The following is a 27,534-nucleotide window of genomic DNA, read 5'->3' as shown; positions in this document are numbered from 1 at the left end:
ATACTCATTGTTATATCAAGAATTCAAGATTCATCCCTAGTGTTATACTGACAATTTATGTTGAGATTTGGAGTTTAAAGATGCTACCATAAGACTACTCCGACGAATAAAAAAATGTGATCAATTGAAACATTTTTTTATTTTAAGGAAAACGATATAAACAAATAAAGTTTGCTATTTCATATACCAGATACACTCTGGGATTGATAAAGCCCAAATCATGAGTTCTGACCAAACTACAAAAACCAATGCGAGAAAGCAAAGCAAAGCACATATAACAAGACCAGATTAAATGGTGGGAACTTAGATAACTCGACTAGCCATATCAGGCTATCAGCATAATGGTTGCGTGGAGAACATTGGATTGCAGCCTAGAGAATAATCGCCCCTTGATTTCATCCCAACTACGTCGTGATTTCAGGCAAAGAATTTGGCAACGTTCATAACCTGCCAGCGAGCGTAGAGTTCGGCATTACATCTAACTACAACCATAACTTGCCAATAAGCGAAAAATCCGACACGACACTTGACTAAGGATCGACACCCCATATAAGAAGATGATACACAACCGTTTTAGGTACAATCGCATAACTAATCTAGATCGATATGCTTTGTTTCTTTGTTAACTTAAGCATCATAGCTAGGGTTCTCACTTGGCAAGCCTGCAAACTGTTTCAACCCTTTTTGTAGGCTCATATAGGCTGCATTCAACGTACGATCAACTAGATCATCATCATTTTTTAAGAATGAAAATGAGACTATCTAAGATATTTTATTTTATTTTTCTTAAAAAATAATAATAATAATAATAATAATATAGAACAAACTAAGAGCATGGCAGGATCTTAGTCGATCATCAGGTCAGTCTAGCTAGTTCAGCTAGTACATATACCTGACCAATCACATATACTTTCAGATAATCAATTGTAGAGATAATAACTTCAATGGAAAATGGTGAGATTAACGTTACTTGGTCTCCACCTCTTTGTAATGGGATCAAAATCAACTTGGATGCGGTTGTGGATCGAAGGAAGAAGTTTATTGGAATTGGGTTGGTTGCCCGTGATCATTTGGGTGGAGTCCGTGGTATTATGTGTTTGACGGTGTTATATTTCAGATTCAGCTTTAGTTGAAGCAATGGCGGCAAGAAAAGGAGTTGAGTTTGCAAGGAGGCTGGGTCTTTGGTCATTTACGCTGGAAGGTGATTCTATATTGATTGTGGAGTCTTTGAAAAAATGTGATGTTTCATCCGGTGTATATGGGGGAGTGGTCTGTAATATTATTTCTACACTCTCTGACAGTCTGACTTTGACTTATATGATTTTTCTTTTGTTCGTAAAAGTGGTAATAGTGTGGCCTATGAAGTTGTTAAGCTTGCTGTTTTTATATCTATCTACCAACTGTGAATTGATTCTTTTCCTAGCTTTTTGAAAGTTTATATTCAGAAGGACTATTGTAATCTTGCCGGTTAATGAGACAAGGATTTCTATTAAAAAAAAAAAAAAGCTGGCTAATATTTATACAATCATGTTAGCAATTAATATTTAAGCTAGCTTATACCATTCAATAAATCAAGCCCAAATTGATTGAATAGTGGGTCTAAATCTACTTTAGCGGTGGGGAGATTTTACATATATTCGAATTGATATCCGGAATTTAATTAGAAAAAATAAAATAAAAAATTTGATATCCGGAATAAGACCCAATTAATTAAGATTTTTCATAAATCAAGCTTTTATTGAGCTTGGCCTGCGACACCATTCCTCTCTTCTTATCAAGGCCTAGCTTTAACAAAAAATTTCCAGCATACCATATGAAGGGAGGGATCTACCTTGATATGACCAAAAATCTGACTTACTCTTAATATATAAAATCTCAAAGGGTAAATCCATTTTTGAATAAAGATAAAACTAACAATAAAATGTCGACATAAAACTCGAACAACAGTTTTTCTTCAAACTGTGTTAAAGTAATTTCCTTCAATTCAGTATATTAAATTAACATCTGTCATTCAAGCACATAATTTTTACTTGCATTTTAAAAAATTACATTTGAGAATCATATGTTATAGAGAAACATCAATGATTAAATGCGGTGATTTTATATCCTTTGTTCTTGAATCCGTCGGCCTTTTATCCTTATTGGGCAAGTTCTAAGAGGCAAGTCTCCCTGGATAAGGATCATCTACAATTATTTGTCCGAATTTGAGAGAATTCGGACAGATAATTATGAGATGCTACTTATGAAGCCCACCTGACCGGATAAGTGGTTGAATAGCTTAATTTTTATTTAGTTAGATGGGTTTCGTAAGCGATCTCTCACAACTACTTACCTAAATTTTTTCAAATTCAAATAAATAATTATAAAGGATCCTAATCCAGTTTCCTAAAGATGAATCTTGATTCCTCATATAGTTTATTTACATTTGGGGCGCAAGCAAAAGGAAGGGTTCCGGTATGCGCCCTGTTTGATGAGCTCGAATCTCGGATTGGGCCAAATCTTCTTTTGGGCCAATGGGCCTTGCTATATTCTTGATACTCCAATCGTCAGTGCTTAGGATTACTCATCTAGCGAAAATCAACCAACCCATAACCATTTTAAACCCAAATTTACTACCCATTTTGCAATCTGTTCTATTCTAGACCCAATCACAAGAACTGCCCTAAATTAGGCTTTTTATTTATAGACACAAAGCTAATACTAATTGAATAGTGGGTCCAAATCTAGTTTCATGGTGCTAACTTAGGGAGAAAACATTTATTGGGACCAAACTCAAAAGAAGGCCTAGGAAATTTAGTTAATGCATCACATCAATGGTCTTTTAAAGAGGTGACAACCAATGAAGCTTTGGTTTTACACCAAAAGACCTAAGTCAAAGGAGTGATGTTAAAGACACTTGATATGTTAAAAGATGCAACTTTTATTACGCCAATTATTAAAATATAGACAACAATTGTTAACATAACATTTATTATATTTTATAAATTAATGTGGCGGTTTATGTAGCACTAATCACATCAGTTACTTCATTTTCAATGTAAATGATCACCTAAATTTATAAGGAAAGTACAATAAAAATCATAATATCTCAAACATTTTTCAAGTCAAACGGAGGGGTTATTGTTTAGGCAGTTATTCTATTTTTATAACCACAAATGTTCCGTCTTAGGCGATTAGCGATTATTTAAAGCTATAACCGCACTACATAACTGCTTTTAAGTTTGGGCATTTTGGATCTATTTTTGGATGTTGGGCCTTCATTGGACCTCTTTTCTTGTATGCTTATTTTAGGTGTTTCTGTGCATTTTTCTTTGCCGGATGTGTGGTGGACTAGTGTCATTTAAAATTCCATATTAAACGTGCATGTGTGTGTATATATATGGATAGGCAGTTAGTTGCTAGTAATCACATTCGCCTACCCCTAAAACCACTAACCGCCCCGTCCTAGGTAGTTAGCAGATTTTTCCAACTGCCTACAAAATTGGTTAAGCTATTAGCATTTAGCAGTTATTAACTGCCAGTCTTTTCATCCCATTTTCTTGGACACATCTTTTGCAAATTCACTATTAAATCTGTGTAATTTATATGTGGTCTCACAGATTTAATAGTGAATTTGTATATCTCTTATACGGAGACTATTTTTTTAAAAAAAAAAAAACTTTTTATCATATTAGAACCTTTATTTTTATTTTTAATGAAAAAACTTTTATATGTACAATTATTAATTGAAGGTCTTAGGGGACCAAATAAGTTGCCAAAAGAGTTAAGCCGGTATTGTCTGTCCTAAATAGCCTAAAATATGGAACTCAACTACCTTAGGTGAACCTCACAGTCAAGGCTGACAATTTTGAACACAATCTGCAAATTCGACACGAATCCAATACAAAATTAGCGGGTTAGGATTGATGGGTCTGACATGTTTATTAAACAAGTTGGGTTAGGATTGAACAATATATTCTTAAACCTATATCTCGGTACGATCCAAACCCGAATCTAACATGCGACATTTTTTGCTGACAATTTTTCACACAACCTACGAACTCAATATGAACTAAACACAAAATTAACAGCTTATAATTAATGAAACTGACCCATTTAATTAAATAAATATATTAAAATTGACTAATATAAATTTTTACCTCTGCTTCAATACAATTCGTTTCCTCTACATAAAAACACAAATTGCGACTCGTATCCATTGTCCAATACACCTTTATTATGCTATCCAATCCGAGGCCACAAAGTCCAGCACCAAAGATTTAGCCCATATTCACGCAAAACGAGGCTCCAATTGGGGACACATACTACTATCTCATTGAATTTGAATTAAATTTTTGGCGCTCAAAGTTGGAGTAGAATTGTCCTTACACAGATTTTGAAAATTGAATGACAAACACTGTTCTGTTCATATCTTTTTTTTTTTTTTTAAAAGGGTTCGGTTCATATCTTTACCACACACAAAATCATTATTTAATTCTTTAAAGTTAAACAAAATAATAATAAATTAAATTAAATTCCATTCCCAAAAAGTCTCCCTTTGTATGTGAACCTTTTGTCCTCACTCTTACTCTCACTCTCACTCGTTCCCTCTCACCCTCACTCTTTGGTTTTCAAACTCGGAAGAGCATTGAAGAAGAAGCTCAAAGACCCAAAAGAAAGACATGGGGTGTGTGTCTTCCAATCTGCTCAACCACGAGGACGAGTTTACCCAACTCGGAAGCTCCGCACTGAGTCACCACATCGTCTCGCTCACCTCCACCACCTATGGCCTGCTCACTCTCGACCCACCATCATCTCACTCAACCACGCCGTCACCGACAACCCCACCGACCCCACCTTCTCGGTTCACCCTCGGCTCCATCTTTTCCGAATCCAAGTCTCTTTGGTCCGAGCCCAGGCCCCCCATCCTCCGCTCGGACCCAGCCGAGGTCATCAACTCCTGGGAGCTCATGGCCGGCCTAGAGTACACCGCCGACAGCTTCCGCTTCTTCAAAGACTCAAACAAAGCCAACAAAGAGAACTCCGACCCGAACCGTATGAAAAGCGACAACCTTTGGAGACCCTCTTCGGTCCTGGACAAGTACGAGAGGTTATGCCCGCCCAAGGGAGAGAACAGAGTGGTGATCTACACGACGACGTTGCGGGGCGTGCGGAGGACTTTCGAGGCGTGCAATGCAGTGAGGGGTGCGATACAAGGGTTCGGAGTGTTGGTCTCCGAACGAGATATATCAATGGACCGCGGGTTCAGAGAGGAGCTGAGGGAGCTGATGAGAGGGAAAGCAGAGAGAGACGCAATGGTGCCCCCGAGAGTGTTTGTGAAGGGGAGGTATGTGGGTGGGGCGGAGGAGGTGTTGAAAATGGCGGAGGAGGGTTTGCTGGGTGAGCTTCTTGATGGGCTGCCAAAGAAGAGAGGTCTTGGCGTGTGCGAAGGGTGTGGGGACGTGAGATTCTTGCCCTGTTTTCAGTGCAGTGGGAGCTGTAAGATGGTGATGGTGGTGAAGGAGGGAGTGGGTCAGCCACACGGCAGCACTGTGGTGGTGAGATGCCCTGAGTGTAATGAGAATGGCTTGGTGCTCTGCCCCATCTGTAGCTGATCAGTTCAACTACCTTGTTGACCATCTGCTTGGGTTTTTTTTTTTTTATATATATATATATATATAAATCCAATCTATTAATCACAGAGTAAGATTTACCCAAATTTCACTCTTTTGAACTTTGTGTTGAAATCATATTCTGTTGTGCTGTAATTTGGTTTATCTGTAATATGTAGTGGAATAATAGAAAAGTAAGCTGAATTATATTCTCACTATGCTGCTTGTCGTTAACTTTTTGTTGATGGTCTAAATTGCATTCCATGGCAGCTCAAATTACGTTATTTGAGCTGTATATAATTACTTAACATGTATAAATTTATGCAATTGAGAAGATTTTGAAATTGGATGATTTATATTGCACCATTATGATTGTTCTTAAGACTTTCTGCAGACATCTTTGTCCTAGGATGGAAAGTTGTCGTGGGGCTATATTCAGGGCCGGCCGCTTAACAATGCTTTTGGAGGATCCGTCAATTGGAACATCTTGTGGCTCGGTGGGTGCGGGTCGGCCCTGAATATTAGATGGAAGTTGGAAATGCGTCTTTCATGATTATGCTGTGGATCATATTGAAGGTGGTAGTGACTAGTGAGGGCAATCCTCGTTCACAAGGTAATTTTCATGCACCTATATTAGGATGTCTTAATTTTGAAAAGGCTTTGAACAGGGCTTGTGTCGTGTGTTCTGTATATACATGATGCAAGACGGGGTTGACGCATCAGTAATTGAAGACGGGTGATACCCCAGCTTGTGTACAGGCACTAAACACAAACCAAAGCCATATATTTTTGGAGTCCTTCTACACTTGAATCTCTTATCTTCCCTTCATCCTCCTTTGATAATAAAAAAATTAATTTTTATTAAAAAGTTGTCTCTGATGTAACATTAGAGACAACTTTTTCCTTAAAATCAATTTTTTTAAGGAAAAGAGGATGATGAAGGGAGGATGAGAGACTCATCTTTAGCATTTCCCATATTTTTGTATCCTACACAATTGCAAAGAAATTGACTTCAATATGTATCAAAATTTGACTTGTAATATCTTTTGCAAAGTCTTGCATTAAGGAAATAATGCGAAGTGCAGGCTCATATGGCCCCGTTTAGTAACCCCTTTCCCTCCCTTTCTCTTATGGGAGAATTTTTTTTGAAGTGTGAGTAAAAAGTGATTGATGTGATATAAAGTAAAAAGAATTTATATGAAAAAGTAGAAAAATTTTGTATTGTATTGAATTTTTTTATTTAAAAAATTATTGATGTGATATAAAAAGTAAAAAAAGGTTAAGAATGTTTTGAGTTAATGTTTTCTGGAGACTCGTCAATAATGAACTTCAAATTTAACACATTAAAAATAAGGTTGGGCTGGAAAATGGCCTTAAAACATTTGAAAACTCCAATGCCTCGGGAAGTCGAGTCTTTGTTTAAGTTTTACATTGGATTGTTTAAGTCAAACAGTACAGTTTTCGATTTGGTGACGTGTTAATTTTTTATTTGCTTTTTTCGATATCTACAAAATAATAAAGGTCTGTCGAATGTGCTAACGACGTCTCACTTTGATGCCTAAGTCAGTAATAGACAATTTCAGAGAATATTGAAAGTACGTAATATCAAAGAATTCAGTATCTTTTGATACTTGGAGTAGCAGTCTATTTATAGTCACAAAATTCTAATATAGTTGGAGTGGAATATGCCTCAATCGTTGATCTTTTGGGATCTAGGATCTTAGAGAGATTGGACTATCCCAAATCTTTTGTGATCTAGGATCTTTTCAGGGAAATTGGACTATCCCGAATCTTTTGGGATTTGGGATTTCCTCAATGAGTTATTGATCAAACCAATTCCACGGATATCAGGAGAATGATCCCAACATACTTTGTCCATATCACCTCATGGTGATCTCAACTCGGTCATGGGCTCACATGGACTTTGGGAATGATAATTTTGCCAACAAATTCTTTCATCGATTTCTTATTAGGTGAAACTAAGAAACTAGAAGTGATTTTATGGACCTTCAATTATAACATTGATTAATCATTTTAAGTAGGGGTGGGCAAATTATCCGCCTACCGACTGCCTACCGAACCGTCGACCACCTACCGAACCGAACCGCCATCGACTGCCTATCGAACCAAACTGCCATCGATCGCCTACTGACTAATTTCGGTTCGGTAGTCGGTATAAAATTTTATTCCGAAAGCCGGATCGGCAACCGAACCGAACCGCGTTTTAAGTGGCAACCGAACCGAACCGCCTTCTATTCCGACTGATTAACCGAACAAACATAAAACGAAACGATGTCGTTTTAGTAAGAACGAAACGTTTGATCGTGTTTTTTTTTTTTTTTTTTTTTTTTTTTTTTTTCCTTTAAAAAAAATCAAAACGACGTCGTTTCATTACCCATTTTAACCGAATGTTAACCGACCGCCTATTAACCACTTTACCGACTAAACAGACTGTCTATTAACTGCTTAACCGACTTAACCGACCGCCTATTAACCGCTTAACCGACTTAACAAAAATAAATTCACCGACTGCATTCCGACAAAAATTGGTTAACCGACCGAATTAACTGCCTACCGAACCGACGCCCACCCCTAATTTTAAGCTATATTACAGATGTGGTTAACATAGATACGGCCAGCGTTTCCTTGAGTCGTGACAAATACTATCAGAGTTAACCTAGTAACACCGTGTACAAGAGGGAGTTGGGTATTTTAGTAAAGATTGTGACACTCTAAAAAATTAAATCCCACATTAGATTGATAGATTGTGAAAATGTTGCATTGAGTGTTAAATTTTACATTGATTTTTGATTATGTGAGATTGTGGTATATAAATGATTACATAGAACTTTAATTAATTGTAACATTGACTAACTATTTTAGAGTATTGCAAAGATGTGGCTATCATTTTCTTGGGTTGGGACAAAAACATGGGATTTTGAGGTTAAAAACGGTTCCAAACGAGTATTCCTTTCAAGAACGTTGTAGTACTTGTTGAGATAGTCGTTTTGATTGGTCGTGACCCTCGCAACCTAGTCAGTCCTAGGTTTCTTCCAACAACTAAGTCCAAAAATTGTCGTTTTGAGACAATTCCTTTCAGTTTCATGTAACTTTTTGAAATTAACACGGCGGTTTGGTCACTTCGTTAAAGTTATATTTTAAAGCACAATAATCAAGCATGTTAAAGTAATTTATAAAATAATTAATTCCCAAGTATATACTATATTAATTTTACACATCGACAACTAGATTCACGACAAATCAATTTGATAATTGATCCATAACTTTAATTAATAAACGAGGGTGGTGGCGTGGAACTGCAGAAGGGATGATCGACATCAGGGGCTTTGCGGCAAGGGAAGAGGAAGACAGCATGGGGGCTCGACGAGAGAGGTCGACGCGTGAAAACGAAGGTGAAAGTGAGAACTGAAAGCAACAAAAAATTAGAGGATTTCATAAAATGTGGTCATGTACTTGGGGTTTTTAAGGATAAACATATTTTAACTATATAGGTTTTTGCAGGTAGACACAAATTTGATCCGTTTATTAATTATGTCTAACAGGGTCGGTCCATTTTGATGCGAATTCTATTACACTAAACTCTTACTCTCTAATTTCGTGTTGAGTTTACAAGTCGCGTCAAACATTAGTTACCATTAAGTAGGTAAAACACACTAAAAAGAAAAGAGAGACCGATAATAATTTTTTTTAAAAGAGAGAAAGAAAAAAAGAGGGCCTTCATTGAGATAGAACAAGCATAATCAATATTAACACCCCACAGCTTTTGGGTTTGGTGGGCCTAAAAGGCCAGATGTAAATGACAGCTACGGGGGCAACCGCAGTTTTTGGGTATGAGATGGAAATGCTAAATGGATTTGTTTTCTTTTTCTCCAAGCACAATTGACATTGGCTTTAAACGAACACAGATGGTATTTGATAAAAGGCCTCAACGAGTTGACGATTGCCTACTATCAAATACCTTCTGCGTATGTATTCGTTTATGGTGTCAATAGGGTTTATGTTTCTTAGAGTTTAGGTGCAATTAAGTAGTTGTTAGGTATTGAGTCCGTTAGAAAGTATTATTTGTTAGATTATTCAATTTATTGATTTACTAGTTGTTCTGTTCATTAGTTATTTTATTAGTTTACTATTGTTGTTTGGGTAGAAGTATGTTTTATGTTTATCTTTTTATGTTGTTATTTGAGTAGGCTTAGGTTTATCTCGTTTATCTTTATCTTATATGAGTCTTGTTGATAGTAAGATAAGTTGTTGAGTTATGAGTCAAATAGAAGTTCTATTTTATGTGAAACTCTATTTTCTATTGTATTGTATTCTTTTAAATATTGCTTTGTTATTGAATAAAAGTAATGAATTAAGTAAATTATCAAACTTTATGTTTGTGGGTTCAGAACACTTCTAATTGCTTAATATAATAGATCTAAAATTCCTCAAAAATCCTATCATATCTTGTTATTGTTAAATTCTCGTCTTGTTATTGTTAAATTCTCGTCCTACGTTACGTAAGCACGTAACAGTTTATATAAACCAATAGAATCTACTTAGCATTTTCAATCTTTCACACACTTTTGTCAAACTTGGATGATTAAAAATCACTTTTCCAGGCTAATGAAGTAATAATCCTTACGTAATCGATACTGATACATCGTTTGAAATGAACTTGTCAAAGTAGGTGTCGCTTCAATGGCTAATTTCTTCATTCATCTTCCAATATGTTCGAATCTCTGGTTTGCTATTATAATGCTCCTTAAGCCGAGCAGCCCCCCCCCCCCCACTCTCTCAAAATCCTGTTGTCTAGACAAAGCAGATCTGCTTTGTCACCATCATTAACTCTATAAATAGATCGATGTCTCTAGCCTTTGATCACCACGTACGTACATTCATACATTATACATTTGATTCCATTTCTATGTTTTTCAAACAGGGGGTCGTTAATTCAGACTTTGAGTCTTGGACGCTTCCAATCCATCATCGAAAGTCTCATAATTATTGAAGCCTCACATGTTCTATTAAGAATTAAAGTGAAAATTACATGTATTTTGGAAAAATATAAGTTTAATAGATTGATGGGATTTGAAGCCTCACTGCTCAGTCAGCCGTCTGCAGGGATTCTCATAGCCTAACTAATTACAAAAGCTTAACTAAATAACAACTAGTCTAAGCTAAACTGATGAAATATATCGTAATAATTCTCATAGCCGGATCATCAAAGCTATTTCACAAATTAGTTATCTCTGTGATTCTAATTATGGTGACGTCCTTATTGCTCTTGTAGCCTTCTTAGCAGTCTCTCTCAACCTTTGAGAATTCATTTTGGAGAGAGCTAGACTCCATTACTGTACGTGGTTTTGGTTAAGATTGACAATTTTGACATGACCCGCGAACACGACACGAATATATAGGGTTTGAGTTTAGGCTATAACCCGTTTATTACCCGTCAACCCGTTTATGACACATTTCTTACTAAATTAGCTAAACGGGTTGACATGCTAACCCGTTTTGCCAAGCCTAATTTTGGCTCTACAAAACCCCTCCCAGGTTCTAGATTGGAAGTTGCTGATTTAATTTTTGACTCTATTTTTATCATCTCGTCATCGTCCTCTTGGACGGCTCGAAAGTTCACTAAATTGCTAACTTCTACGCTCATCATGTGGCATATTGGGCCGCGGTTAAAGTTTACTCTAACTGCATTCTTACTTATTTTTTTCATTTTCTCTTTCCCCTTAAATATATAGTGGCAAAGATTCAATTTTCTCTCTTTGATTTGCTAGCTAGTTAGCTGGTGGGTTGAATTTCACGTTCTTATATTAATGGAATTTATTTTTTTTTTTTTGAAAAAAAATAATAATAATAATGAATCCAAAGATCTTCCTACGAATAAAGCATTTGGGTATTTTTCCAAGTAAACATGATTAATTAGTAGGCTGTTAAAATCAAGCTAGGGCGTACAGGAAGACTCCACGCAAGGTTTGAGCCGCCGGCTCCGGGGCCTACAAGATTGATTCCCTTCGTTGTGGGGCCAGTCGGTAAAACCCATATTGTGGGTTGGGGGCACGTAACAATCCATGCACCCACTTCAACGAACGACTAATTGTATTGTGGAAAAATCGATAGGGTATTGGCCCGTTTAGTAATTCTTCCCCTCCCCTCCCCTCCTTTTTTTTATAGAATTTTTTTTATTTTTTAGTGTGAATAAAATGTGATTAATGTGATATAAAATATAAAGAATTTTTATAGAAAAGTATAATTTTTTTGTTTTGTAGTAAATTTTTTTATTTAAATAATTTTTATGGAAAAGTAGAAATTGTATATATTTCGAATGATTTTTCAATTCTCTTAATTGGTATCAACTACTATCAAAGAAATTACTTTGAGATCGAAACATATTTGAAAGTGTTTTTTTCTCTGTTATCTGCCAAACTTCACCGACAAAATTTGTGCTTTTCAAAATCTTCATGTTATGGTCGATCAAATTAAAGAAGAGATCGATTGAGAATCTAATTTAAATGTCTTAATTCGTAGACAGTAGTTGAAGACTTGTAGTAAAAAGATAATATTGTTTGACTTCAAAAGAATGTGGTTCAACATATTTAAATCATTTCATTTAATCTTAATTATTGAAATTATCATGGACGAATCCGGATTTCTTATCATGAGGTCAAAGCAAAAATAAAAGGTCATGAAAGTCTAATTTTAAAGTCAATATATATATTTTAAAAAAAACAACAAATATATATATATATATATATATATATATATATATATATATACACCCTAGCTTGCATGCTAGAAGATACTTAGTGAGGTCTATATCTTGACTAGAACTTTGCATTTGTGTGTAGTTAACTAGAGAATGGTGGATTATGGTAGAAGTTGAATTCACAATTCCTTTCGGCCATTAGATTAATACTTTAACTACTCTAGTACGACATCAATGACAGACAATTGCTTTTTGTTTTAAGGTTTAAACACCAAGAAATTAACTCGTTGCTAAGTTAGAATATGAGAAGTTTCCGTATTCTATTTGATTTGTTTTCCTTACAGAAAATTTCACCATTTAGATTTAATTGTAGGGTTAAATACATTTTTTTTTTTCCCATTGGTTTTAACAATTTTACTTTCCCCTTCTCAGTTTCACATTCAATCACATATGATACTTCGCTTATGTGCAAATAATTCCATGTCAAACCAAGCAAAGTTTGACACGTGCCATATACCTTATTAAAAAAAATAATAATAATAATTAAATTTAAAAATCAAGAATAAAATTAAAAAATAAGGTGAAGTCTATATAACCCCTTCAAACTAACATCAAATTGATAATGTCTCATATAAACTATCAAAAAGTGTTAATGTTTCCCCCCAATGATGAAAATACCCTTAATAAAATACAATTTTTTTTTGGAAAAAAAAAAAAAAAAGTAAAAAGAAATACATAAAAACCAAGGCGACCAAATTTAAAAATAAAAATAATTTTAATTTCATTTTTTTAAAATTATTTTTTTTGTTTTTTATTTTTTAAACTTTTTTATTTTTTGTGTTTTATAAAAAAATTAAAAAATTTCGGTTTTTAAGAAAAATTAAAAATTTTCGTTTTTTTTTTATTTCTTTTAAAAAAAATCTTTTTTGGAATTTATAGGGGTATTTTTGTTTTATTGAAAAAAAAATATAAGGTCATTTTTGTCTTTTCCTAGCCTTGGAGGACATTGACAATTTGTTAGTAGTTTGGGAGGAGTCAATTGAGTGATAATTTGACGAGGTATGTAGACTTTTTTCTAAAAAATAATTAAAGAAAAAAAGAAAAAGAAAAGCCCAATAGGGTGGCTCAAGCCACCTCCAAATTAATAGCTAAATGGAGATCGGCCGAAACCATCCAAGGGCCAACTCCATTTTGCCAAAGTTATTTTTATGGGAAGAATCAAAGTTATATATCCAAGAGATCGAGTTCGTCGCCCATAAAATGATTTTGTGGATGGATCGATCGATGATATGTTGAACTTTCTACCACACAATAAAATGATTACTTTATTGTTTTTTGAGCATATAAACTAATTTAAAATAATTATTTTTTACAGGTGATAACTGATCGATGATCATAAGCCCGTAGAATGATTCTTAATTGTTTCTAATTAGTTCTAATAGATATATGCATTTTCCGCAGAAATACCGTCCTGCGTCAAGTCAACAATTACTCCAAATAATTACCTTCAAATGATTGTGGCAAATAATTGATGACTTGGAAAAATTGTAAACGTATGCATGGCTCCGAAAAAGTTGACCTAAACGACCAATAAATATTCATCCAAAAAAAAAACTAAACCAAGATTAATAGGTCCTAGCTCCGGTAAGGCCATCTTCATGCATGTGTCATTTTTATATATGGTGCCATGTTACATGTATATAAATGCTGAAGTTTGGTCACCCATCATTCCATCAACTCCTTAATTGGCTCGATCCGTTTCTTGTAATTCCCCTAATTTTTTTCTGCTTTACTTTTTTCTTGTTCCCTCTTCTTCAATGGACCTGCCCCTTTGTTTCTATAATTCAATCCGAAAGGAAGTTCATTCAACTAGGAAGGATGTATTTTGCCAATAAAGTATATATATATATAAAAGCCACTAAATTCGGCGTCAGGTTTCGGATTAATTAGCTAGTACACAAACGAAAATCAAGCATTAATTTCGTGTGCTGGATAAATAAATAACATATTAGGTGTCACATTATTAATTGATTGACAGTCGTGATGATCTTAATGGCAATTAAGGGACACATTAATTGTGACATCGAAAAATGATTGTTTTCGATCGATCTGGTTATATATATATACATTCGTGACCACAGCTTAATTAGCCACAAGCCCCAAGGTGTGAACCAAAAAATTGTTAGTCAAACTAACATTCGTCTCTACGCAAGATGTGCTTCCGAATTTGGAAACATCAAACGGCTTTCAAAGCTTTTGGTGGATAGCAGTGAACATCATGGACAATATTGCTGCCACCACCTGTTCCCAGAGAAAACGTTTTGTTTTTGGTCGACTTTTCTGAATTAGTGGGACTGTTTTGATATTTTGATATGCTACCAACTCCAATTGAAGCTATTCATTAATTAGATCCAACGGATGGCAGTGACCACTGACCAGTGAGAAAGACTTGGACCTACGACGGCTATTGCATGCCCAAGTCAGTCAAGATTTTTACCTTCAGGCTTCGAGATTTTTTCAGTAACTTGCTTTATCTTATTCAACTGATATATAGATATATATAACTTTTTTTTTTTTTTTAGTTAACAAAAAAAATTTTTAGATGAGAATTTTTTTGTTGTGAAAAAACCATGAATAAGGAGATAGCATTGATGGATCCGGTTTCATGACTTAATCACATGCGTATACCAAAACAATATTTATAAAACTTATTTTTTTTTGTTAGTTAAGAAAAAGAATTTTTAGATGAGAATTTTTTTGTTTTGAAAAAATCATGAATAAGGAGATAGCATTGATGGATCCGGTTTCATGACTTAATCACATGCGTACACCAAAACAATATTAAATTAAGCAACGTACGCCCAAGTAGTTTAGCAATTTAGCAAATATTGTGTCGTCTTTGTCACGTCCTACTTAAATGGTAGTTGAAGGGATTGAGTATCATAAATAAAATAAGTGTAAATGGGGATGTTAGTTGGAAGGGGTAAGTATATTTACTCTTCTTAATTTGTTACTAATTATCATCGATCTTAATTAATTTATAAAGACAATAGAAAGTGCTAGGGCCGGGGTTCCATCTTGGACTGATGGATCACCATGGCCTCCCCCCCTTCCCAGCAAAGGAAAAAAGATACGATATGTTTGCTTATGATTCTCGTGCTAGAAATATATATATATGTAAAATTGGTAAAAGGTAGTCGCCTTTTGTTTCATCTTTATTGGTGCAACGTTAGGTGAGGCCCCAAGAATCTCACTCTTTGTCGACACCACAATAACAAATCGATCAATTGGGATGACCTCTTACCAATGTGATCATGCCAAAGTTTGAACTAGCTGTACATATATTGCCAAGTACTGTCGATTGTGCGACAGGAAAACCCAATCCCCACTTGAAAGTCAGAGCAACGCCATGATTAACTTCTCAAGCTTTTCCATATAGTTAACGAATTCGGGTTGGGGATATGATTGCTGGTAGAAAGTGAATATCATATCAACCAAAATAGCTGACCTATAAAACAATAGTGGTTAAGGATCACATCTCAAATATATATATTATTATCTGATTATTCTTTGCAATACATGTGTACGTTCGTTGTCTGTTACATACATGACCTACACTTTATGAAATATACTATGTAATCTTATGCTGATATTCTGATCGATCAAGACTTAGGTTATACAGACAAGTGGGATAGAGGGTCCGATGACGACGATGGTGATGATGATTTGGTGAAGCTCCATATATCATTGGCGCTATTGTAGACATGCGCGATTTGACTTAGCCTACTTGAACGTATGTCTGCTAATTGTACGTCGTCATCAGGAGGAGGACAGAAAGCCATGTTGGGGTCAGTGAAGCAGGATAATTGCTTCGCTGTCTCTTCTTGGCCATTAAGTTGGGACGCCACCAGCCTATCAAAGGCAACCCAGTCATTAAGCCTAGTTTTCGTCGGGTCATGATCAACTGGGGCCGTGTCACTGCAGCCACCGGTTTGGTTGGTGAAGGAAGGTTCAGTTTCTGTAAGCATCTCATCAAATGATTGATAACATGCTTTGAGGCTATGGTGATGATCCTGATCGAAGGGTGAGCTACTGATGGGAAGAGAAGGAAGGGTTGGGCTCTCTAGGCGTGGGAGATGCATGAATCTATCAAGGAGCTGCCCTTGATGATGATCGCCGATGCTGCTACTTGTGTGCTTTGCAGTGAGAAATATCATGTTGTTGTTGGCACTCATGTTGTCGGAGATATTAAGGTTGCTGAATGATTCGTTTTCCGGCTTGCAACTCCTTCCCATGTACAATAGTATTTGATCCAGGACCCCGTCATTTCTTATCTGGGTGTTTGAATCCATAGAGATAGGCGAGGCTTTAGGACTCTCTAGGGCTTTCTGAAAATTCTTCTTCTTGAATACACGGCAAACCACCCATCCGTCTTCGCCCATCAATGACTGATCTCCTACTGTATTAGAAACCTGAATGCACATAGTTTATTTCAATATATATATATTTATATCTATACGACGATGAGAACTCAGGAAAACGTACAAAAAAGAGAGAGAATGGCTTACGCTAGTGTCGGGGATGCTTTCATCAAGCCTATACTCATGCATGATCCAATCTGATTTTTGTCCATGTGGAGCTCGTCCCTTGTAGAACACCAGAGTCTTCCTCAGTCCGATTCTTCTAAAGCCGCTATAGATGATCTTATCTCGGCCTGTGGCCTTCCAAAACCCAGCTGCTGTCGCACGATTTGTTCGAGTCCCCGTTGGATACTTTTTGTCTTTGTGACTAAAGAAGTACCAATCATTCTGTGGGGTGGATCCAATCTTGCACATCTCTACAAAGCAGCAACATAATATATATAAATATAAATCAAAATTCTGATGAACAACAATTACCACCGGCAAAGAAGAAGAAAACAATACTTGTACCTTGAATATCCCATGGCTCGAGCTTATTAAGATCAACTTCGCGGATGACATCAAGGTCAATCTTCTCATCGGCAACTTTCTTCCTGAGGTAGTAGTGAAGAAGTTCCTCTTCTGTTGGATGAAATCGGAAACCTGGAGGAACCTGGGATTGACCATTTATGGACAGATTCATATCTTTTGCCATTACCAGGAGGGAATTGCTGGCCTTAGATCCCCTAGCTCAAACAAAGAAACAATGGAAGAAGAAGAAGAAGAAGAAAAAAAAGAGGATGGTATAGAGAGAGTTAGGAAAGGAAGAGGAGAGAATAATACAAGGAGAAATAAAGGACAATAACAATGTGTGGCGGGGGCTGTGCGTAAAGGGTAATGCAGTCATGATAATTTATAATGGTTGTAGGACATGGGAAGGGTCCAAAATTGCATGAAAAGCTTTGGTATCATGGCCATTAGTGTACTTGGTGTGGGGTCAAGGGCCTCGAGAAGAACCAACCACCTAAAACTAGGGACTAGAGAGAGAGAAAGGGTTGGGGCCTACGTGGTCCCTAAATATTATAGGTATGTAAGATTTGGGTCACCCAAAAATGCGTTAGAGAGGCAAACAATGTATAGTGAGAGCGGGGGGCACGCCTCCATCTTAACTATGACACTCGACCTTAATATCTGAATGAAAAGCACCCCCAAAACCACCACTTTTCCAAAAGAATCTCTCGAAGATCACTCGTTTTACTTGTGCAACCAACTTGAGGACAAGAGGGCAAAAGAGAGAGAAGATGATGAGGTCGGAGGCACTGAGCTTTCATGGTCCCGTAGGCGAAGAAAAACATGATGGGTTTCGTGGGGACTCGAGTTTTCATCTCCTACTATCACTTTATTAACACCATCCACTGCACCCGCCAACTACAGGCCACTTTATCATGTTCGTACAATACTAGATGGTTAATATATATCAGCATCTGATGTAATTAATCCTGCGATTAATTACATTTGGCTAACAGGCGCCTTGCAAGTAGAGCAAGAACACTCTTAAACTTATTTAATGAAATTCTCGATCTTATGCTTAAGTTAACAATTAAGACCGAATATAATGATGTATTAGTATTACTCTAAGAAGGAGATATAGCTGGGATATTCGTGGAGAGAATGGTATGCGATAATATTTAAAATGATTGCATGTCTTCTTTTTATATATGCGGTGTGTCCACTGATCAGGTAAGATCTTAGTCAGGTTTTAATTTGTTCGCTACATAGTTATTGGGGTACGATCCTAACTGATTGAAGCACTGAATTACAGTTTCTTGATCGATATGCATGATATGATTGTAATTTCTCAAGATGCTCCGAATCATACGCTCGCTAACAATTAGGATAAGATCGAAGGGCAATTGTCTTATGTGTCTCTATAACACCTTAGTCTCATATATATATTGGGAAGAGATGAAAAAACTCACATAGAGTGAGTGATTTATAAAGATACTTATGATTATTAAATCTCACATTGCTTAGTTACTAAGTGAAATCGAGCTTTATAAGGGATTATAAGAAAATTTCAAATTCACTAGTCATTTTGGAGTGATAGTGCAGATGTGACTAACGCTTTTTTTTTTGTCCTTACAAATGGTATCAGAGCCATTTAGTAACGCCAAGTCATGTGGTACTGGAGCACCACATGACGTGGCCCTGACGAAGACGTCAGGGGTTTAAAAGGGGGAGTTTGTAATACCCCGGTTTCATATTGGGAAGAAATAAAAAAGCTCAAATAGAGTGAGTGGTTTATAAAGATACGTATTCATGAATGCTAAGTCTCACATTGTCTAGTTATTAAGTGAAATTGGGCTTTATAAAAGATTTTGAGAAAGTTTCAAATTGACTAATCTTTTTAAGATGATAGCGCAAATGTACCTAGCGTTTTTTCTTAAATCTTTACACCCTCACTCACAATATTCTTTATGCCGTCATTTTTAGCTTTTTTGGCCTAACCAAAGGCGGGGGTTTAGACTTGATTAATCCAGCCCAAACCAAGAGCTCCCGAGCCTACATTTTTGTCCTAGATTGATAAAGTGGGTGTATAATATGTTGCATATGTAGATGAATTACAATCCTAATTTAAGTGTGGCGCTGAATTACAGCTTACTTGGCAAGTTAGGCCATCTCCAGCAGTTGGAGTTAAAATAGCTAGTCAAAAAGTACAAATCTCTACTTTAACCACTGACTATCTTAAAAACACTCCAACAATAATCTTTATTCCACTCTTCATTTTTTTTAAATATTATTTTTTAATCTTTTTCTTTATTTTTCATTTTTTTTTCACTTCTCCCTCTCCCTCTCACTCTCCGGTCTCCCCCAACCCCCAACCCCGACCCATCTCCCCAACCCCAACCCCAACCCGCCGCCGCAGCCGATGGGACCCCCAACTGGACTCCAACACAGACAACGCCAACAATACTCAAAACGGTGACGATTCGGGCAGCGTCTCTGCCACTTCAGCCTATGTTTTGATCAATCCGAAGTCTGAACGGTCGTTGTCGATGGTTCTTAGAGACCACCGCGACACAATCGAAATCGCTGGAAATTTTCCACGCTGCCAATTCCCTTCACCACCATGTGGAGGAGGAGCTCACTGAGTCTCTCTTCCAAACTCCTCCACTCAAACCCTTGCAACCCTCTCGTTTCCACCTCATGCGGCGTCGTTCGGACGCCGATCCCTATCCCTCACCTCTACTCCGCGTCTTCGGAATCGTTCAATCTAGGGTTTCCGAAGCCCGATGGGACCGTTGATCTCTTCCATGGCCGTCGGATCGGTGGCTAGGGTTCGCCAAGTCGCCGACCTCGCTCGCCATTACAACGTCTCTGCCACTTCAGCTCCCCGATTTCATGAAGGAACTCACCGGAGGTATTGAATTCGATCCCGAAATCCAAGCTCTGAATAGTAGGCTTTTAGAGATTAGTCGGATGGAGAGGGAGACCGGTTCCAGGATTGTGATTTGGGGGAAAGGGTCGGTGAAGAGGATGGAGAGGGAGACTGGTTCCAAGATTGTGATTTGGAGGAAAGGGTCGGTGAAGAGGATGGAGAGGGAGACGGGTTCCAAGACTGTGATTTGGGGGAAACAGTCGGTGAAGGAGGGTAGGTTGCAATAGAAGAGGGATCGGAGAAAGAGAGAGGGAGAGGGAGAGAGAAAAAATTAATAAAAAATGTCTAAACACATGAACAGTGAATAGCCAATGTTGGCTATTTACTGTTCATGTGTTTAGAAAAATGGTTAAAGTAACCATTCTGTTGGAGAAGAAAAAAAAGCAAAAAAAGTTAAATATGACTTTTTGGTTAAAATAGAGCTTCTGTTGGAGATGGCCTTACAACCCTAACCTATTGCGGTAAATTACACGCTCGCTCGTAATCAGAACAAGTGATTGGAGGGTAGTTATTATTTGTACCTTATTTTCAATGTTCTTCATGCAATCATTACATCAGCTTTTATAGCCTGGCCGGAGCCTATGAGCTTTTCGTCCTGCACTGGCCGATCGAGTGGATATATAATAATATCGCCGGCTTAACTGGAACGATGAGCCGATGGCCCTGACGACAGACTGTACAAAACAAGAGTAGTTAATGATATAGCTATATACGGAATCGCTAGTACATATGGTATACTGGCACGTGCACACTTTTCATGGTGAAAGTCCAAAGGCCAACTTTTGCATTTTTCTTCTCTTTTGTGTATAACATTTTCCTTCTTGAAATATATATATTTTCTTTTCATGACCGTACATGGCAGGTGGCAACTGCTGAACCTTTCTTTCGATGAAAGAAACCACACCAAGAGTGCATATACCGACAGAAGTTCCATTATTCTGTGCATGCCTTATCCTCTCCTCTCCATCGAACTTAATTAGATTCCTCATCCATATTAATGGGAAATAATATTTCATTAGTTTCTAAAGTTTTTGCACGAAGTTTGATGCCGAAAAAATTGATGGAAAAGAACACACAATCACTCATAAATAGAAGTGAAAATTCAAGTGTTCGTGTCGGGTTTGGATTGTAACGAGTCAGGGGTATAATTAAAAACTTATAGATTAACTTTAATCCAACACATTTAACTAAATGGGTCAGACCCCTCAACCTTAATCTGTTAATTTCATGTTGGTTTCAAGGGTCGTATAAAAAATTGCTAATCTTTATTAGGGGTATAAATCCGGACCGGTTATAACTGGGCCGGATCCGGAACCGAGCACTAACCGGGCCCGGAAAACCGAAATCCGGGTAGGTACCCGGTTATTTAAGACAGGGTACCCGGTCCCGGTCCCGGGTACATGTTTTTAAAATACCCGGTTAAACCGGGAACCCGGGACCGGTTGTTAATTATTAAAATAATTAAAAAAAAAAAAAAAATACCCCCTACCCTGAACCCTGCGCCTACGGGCTACAACCTGCCCTTTTTAGTTTTTAGCCTTTTAGTCTTTTACTTTTGTTTTACAGTTTTAGGTTTTTACGTTTTAAGTTTTTAACTTTTAACTTTTATTGTTTTAACCCTAAATCACTAAAATCAGTAAATCATAGTATCATACCCTCAGACCTCAGTCCCTCAGTGCCTCACGCTTCACGCCTACACTCTTCGTCTCTTCTACAATCTTCTTTGTTCCGTTGTCCAATTTCCCTGCCAGTCCGGTGTCACTCTTCTTGTCTTCGTTTCTTCTTTTCATTTCCTCTTCAAGGTGGGTTTTTATTTTTTATTTTTTAAACCCGATCTAGGTACCCGGTTTACCCGGATCCAGTCCCGGTTATTGAAAATCCAATAACCGAGACCCCGATTCCGGTTCCCGGTTTTGGCCAATAACCGGGAACCGGAACCGGATTTACACTCCTAATCTTTATGTCATGTATTATATTTAGGTCGGGTCAATACATGAGTATAAGACTATATTGATCAACCCTAATCCGATCTATTTAATTAAGTATATCAAATTTCTCAACTCTAACTAGTTAATTTCGTTTTGAGTTCATAAGTTGTGTCAAAAATTATCAGCCATACTCACAAATGAAAACACTAAGGCCTCGTTTGGTTCGCAGAATAGACTTAAAAATAAAATGACTATTCATATGGAATAGTTATTACTTCGTTTGGTAGGGACCTATTCCTTGGAATAGTTATTCCTATTGGAATAACTATTTTCTTACGAAGAGGAATGTCTATTCCTCTAAAAAAAATGAGAGGAATAGACTACATTTTCCAAAAAAAAGCACTCATAATTTTTTATTAATTTTTTTTTTTTTGTTTAAAAAACAAAAACCTACGTCATAGTGTGGCTAGCCGACCACCCATTGCCGAGGGTGGTCGCACCACCCCCAAACGCCTCATGGTGGACCCCTGAGGTGTTTTGGGGGTGGTGCGACTACTCCAGGAGCATTTAATAGTGGCCTGGCCACCACCAATGGGCTTCGGGGATGGCCGCGATCACCTATCAATTTTCAAGTTTTTTTTTAATATAATTTGGTTTTTTTATTTTTTTTAAAAAATAATAATGTTAAATTTTTTTTTAATAATTTTAATTCAATTCTAATTCAAGTATGTGTTGCCACCAAATTAAGGAGTATGAATAGGTATTCCATTTCACTCTATTTTATTTCCAGTAATAATTATTCTTTTTTCTAATGGAATACTCAAAATGAAACCTATATGAAATCCACCTAAATAAAAAATTAGCTATTAATTTTCACCGCTCAATAAATTATTATAAGATACTTAAGGATCTCCATGTTCGCCACCCAATGAACATTGATGGTTAATTTTCCCCAGCCTACAATTTAAAATCCCAACAAATCTCCTTTCCCTGCTTGTGAGAAGCTTCCTATTGTAGAGGTCCTACTGTTTATATGGTGTTCAAGCAGGCCAGGTGGGCTCTAAAAAATGTCCTTTCAAGATTCCGGCAATCCAAACAGAAAAAATTGTAAAGAATTAATTCTGATCGGTTTTACTTTTTAGACTTCGATCACAACAATCTCTTAGGGCAAAATTGTCCCTTTTATTTCTTGACAATGAAACAAGAAAACAGAAGGCGGACGGGTAAAATTGTCTCTTAAATTTTATCTTTTAAACCATATTTCTATCACTTTACTTTTTTACTGCTGGCTATATACAAGCACAATGATGATGTCATATCTTGCCTATAACTTGCGTAATTTGGGTTAATTTACTGAAGTTTTTGTATAGTTAAGATATTGGCCACGTTGAAACACATGTCAGCAACTAATTGACCAACCCATTTAGATGAGGTCATTTGGGCATCATGAACAGTACGTAAATCAATGGTGAAAAAATAAAAAATAAAAAAATCTGATTTTGGGTATATCACGAACTTCATACTATGAGTTGAGTGGTATTTGTGTTCGTGTATCGAATTTGTATCGTGATGATGTATAAGTATATGACTATGGGTTTATTTGAGTTTGAGATATCAAAAGATACAGTTTAAAAATAGCGATTTTAAAATATGCGATTTGAAAAAGTGATTTTTAAAAATGCAAGTAAGCATCGTTAGGTAAAATAGCGCGCAGTTTGACCTTTAAAATTCAGTTTTTTCAAAAAAGCATCTCCTTGTATGCCTACGATTTGAAAAGGTAATTTTTTGCATTTTCAAATCGAAAATTTTTAAAACGCAATTTCCAAGCAGTTTAGTTTTTGCGATTTGGTTTAAAATCGCATTTTTTGTCTACGAAATTTCAATTCCAAACGCACCCAATATGTATCAACCCTATAACTCGCTAATTTTATATTGGGTAACTCATGAGTCGTATTAAAAATTATCAGCCCTAACTGTCAGATTCGGGTCTCGTCGAAATATGAGTATAAAACTATACGGTCAACCTTAATCCGACCCATTTAATTAAACAGATCAAATAATTTTGTATTATAAAAAATTGTAAGCTATGTCTATCCGCATTATATTGTATAATAATAAGAAAGCTAGCAATGAAAGAGCACTATGACCATGTGAGTTGTAGCATGCACTATATGTTTATGTTAGTCAATATAAATCCACATTTAACGACTACCTTAATCACTACAAGTAGCCCTTCTCCATGTGGCCAACACTTACTCATATTAGCACCGAGGGTTATCGAGTATGGGAGACTATATGAATTTCACCGACACACTTTACCCAATTGCCAATTATATTTGTGCTTTGTTGATCTCTCTCTCTCACTCTCTCTCTCTCTCTCTCTCATATTCAAGTAACGGTACCACCAAGCACTAGGCATATATATTCCGTTATGAGGTCATGTGTCTTAACCAAAATCATGAGCTTTACTCCCCATATTCTATGACTAATCATGATTTTGGGCAACAATTGACGGAACAACCACTTCTTACTGACCTGCACTCGACATCTCATCTTCTTGTCATCTTGCTTTGATGTTGTTGTTGTTGTTGTTGTTGGTTGTAGAATATTTAGAAATTAATTATTTTATTGACATCGAACTACTTAATTACCATTACATTTTTCCCAAGTTTCATATTTCATGACTTCCATGCCCATACAAAACCTTTGCACTATGCCTTTCAAATGACGTGTATTGTGACGACAAATTTTGAATTCCAGGGGGAGACAGAATATGATGATTAGTGACACATTAGACTGTACACAGTGTACAGAATTAACTTAATTAAGCATCCGTCTACATTAGTGCCCCAAATTCTGAAAAAAATATAATATATAATATTTCTTAAATTTTACAAATAAATTTAATTGCTTTGCGATTGGTGCGCGTTATTCATGTGAATTGACTACTATGTCAGTTTGCATATATATGTGTGTGTTGATGTAGCACTATCATCGGTCATTTGAATTTTTATTTTTGTTTTAAACAATATTATTGATTGGCAGTGTCACATTAGTAAAGTGGGATACACGAGTAATGCTAGAAGTTACTCTTTTATCATTCTTGTGTCCTTTCAAAAAGAATCGATATGATATTTTTTTATAATCATCTTGAGTTTATGATTAATACTATTGAATTTTGATCAAGTTATAATTTTAAAAGCCACATTATTTTTAAAGTGATACAAGAGTAATTTATAGAATTACTCGAAATATATATATATATATATATATATATATATATATATAGCATTTTTCAAATTCAAAGTATAATTTATAATATTATAATATTTATATATATTGAAGGTAGTGTCGGTAGACGTCGAGGTTGAAGTTTGCATGGGAAGCAATATTCTTAGGATGTCATGCTGTTGTTAGAAATTAATTGAAAAGCTGATCATGTGTTGGCACATTACGTGTACGCGTCTATGTACGTGGAAAGATGTAGAAATCTCTTTCTTTCTTCTCCCTCAATCCATCCTTTTCAATTTTTATTTTTTTATTTTTTTTGTTTGGATGAATAATTTTATCCAAAAGAATATAGTAGAAGCCATTAATCTTTTTTAATAACCAAGGTTTTGCTCTAATAGGCTAATATTGTGCACATTTTCTTCCATATTTTCCTTATGATGGGTTTTTGAACTTGACAAAATAACATATATATAATTGATGTGCGTACGTATTAAGTTATCAAATCACACATAAATTATAGGTCATCTTTCGTGAACACATAATCAATGATCACACGTCAGTTTTAACAAAATGATAATGAAGTTTATATATATATATATATATATAAAATACTTCACGTAACGTTTTTATTTTCTTCGATCTGGCTATTGACTAATCAGTGTTTCTAGATCGAGGTTAATTAATAGAAATGGAGAAGATTTATGGAATTAACATGAATAATACTCGGACCCCATATTGCTTCCTATAAAACCCATCACTGGAATATATATATATATATATATATATTAAGAACTTATAAAATTAAAATTAAACAATCAATGGAATTAATTAATACAAATTGACTAAGAATATTATTTCCTTGAAAAATACAATTGGGCCAAGTTGGCTTATAATTTAGTCAATCAAATTTATGGAAGCATCTATATATATAGGTCTCTTGCTCAGTGGCGGAGCCACATGGAGAGCAGTGGAGGCCACAAAGTTTGAAAAAATAAAATAATTGTATTTGTTTATTAATGAAAATCCTAGCCTCTTCCAATTAACTCTCAACGGAAGTGATATTTACAGTGAATATGTCACAAATCTATTCTTAGGTTTTGTAAACATTAGATTTAATTATTTAATTAAATATGTTATAATAAATTAAAATTTGATAAGTGGTGGGGTTGGATCTCAAAATCACACGTTTGCATCTAGATAATAGCTTAAGCAACTTTATCTATTTACTCTCGTTTTTTAGTACTCCTTTTCCTTTTCAACTGTAAGGATGTGTTTGGAATTGCATGCGATTTTATAGACAATAAGTGCAATTTTAAACCAAATCGTAAAACATAAATCATTTGGGAACTGCTTTTTTAAAAATTGAAATTTAAAAACGCAAAAAATCTGTTTTTTCAAATCGCAGATAAAATTGTGATTTTTTGAAAACCCAGAATTTTAAAGGCTAATTTGCAATTTAAAATACTAAACTACGATTTTGCCAAACGCTTAACTGCGTTTTTAAAAGTCACTTTTTTCAAATTGCACATTTTAAAATCGTGATTTTAAATATCATTTTTTGAAATCGCAAACCTAAACGGACCCTAAGTCACTCCAAAATCAATTAATTCACCAAGTAGGTTTAATTAGAACCAAAATTTATCAAAATCTTTTTAGGTTACCCGAAGAAAAATCTATACTAAATTGTTTCGCAGATAAAAAAAGTAAATAAATAAATAATTGGAATCAGTAAAAATTTAAAATTTCGCTAAGCAAGTTGTTCAAAATATTTTCAAATAAGCCAAAGCAAAATTCATACTCGTTTTCAGCTTGATGTGCTTAACAATAAAAAATTCTAAATTTGCCTTCCATTGGGAATTATGTCGATCATTGATAAAGACAGAAAAATCAAAGCATATATAACAGCTTGTTAATAGATTGATTCGCCTTTTTTTAACTCTTTGAGTACGACGACTAGTACTGAACAAGCATTTTCAACGACAAAAGTTTTTAAAACAATGAAAGGGAAATTTCCAAGAATTTCAACCCAAACTCGATAATTGGTAATTTTAGTTTTATAAATGGAAAAATATACTTAGGCCCCATAAACTATGACTATAGTACATTTTCATTTACACTTCTAAATTTTAAAAAGTGATATTGTGGGCCTTTGAACAACTGTTGTACCAAAAAGGATGCAAACCCAAGTGTAGGCTTTCGCAAGTAATAATTCTCGGTAAGTACGAGG

At 35.7% G+C, this 27,534-nt stretch overlaps 2 protein-coding genes across 2 annotated transcripts; one reads left to right on the top strand and one right to left on the bottom strand.

The window, feature by feature from the left end:
• The first annotated feature begins 4,572 nt into the window (after positions 1 to 4,572).
• On the top strand, positions 4,573 to 5,809 carry LOC133854815 (uncharacterized protein At5g39865-like). The gene has a single exon (XM_062291084.1). The coding sequence runs from the start codon at positions 4,662 to 4,664 to the stop codon at positions 5,592 to 5,594; it is 933 nt and encodes a 310-aa protein (XP_062147068.1). The 5' UTR covers positions 4,573 to 4,661; the 3' UTR covers positions 5,595 to 5,809.
• Positions 5,810 to 15,834: 10,025 nt separating this feature from the next.
• LOC133854444 (NAC domain-containing protein 43-like) lies at positions 15,835 to 17,609 on the bottom strand. The gene is made up of 3 exons (XM_062290652.1): positions 17,241 to 17,609; positions 16,878 to 17,146; positions 15,835 to 16,781 (listed from the first exon to the last, which is right to left on the bottom strand). Exons 1-3 carry the CDS (start codon positions 17,422 to 17,424, stop codon positions 15,984 to 15,986), a joined length of 1,251 nt encoding a protein of 416 aa, XP_062146636.1. The 5' UTR covers positions 17,425 to 17,609; the 3' UTR covers positions 15,835 to 15,983.
• Positions 17,610 to 27,534: the final 9,925 nt, after the last annotated feature.

The sequence above is a fragment of the Alnus glutinosa genome, chromosome 13 (assembly GCF_958979055.1).
Source record: "Alnus glutinosa chromosome 13, dhAlnGlut1.1, whole genome shotgun sequence".
Taxonomy (NCBI): domain Eukaryota; kingdom Viridiplantae; phylum Streptophyta; class Magnoliopsida; order Fagales; family Betulaceae; genus Alnus; species Alnus glutinosa.
Note: the sequence above shows the minus strand (reverse complement) of the source record. Positions and strands in the feature narration are given on the sequence as shown.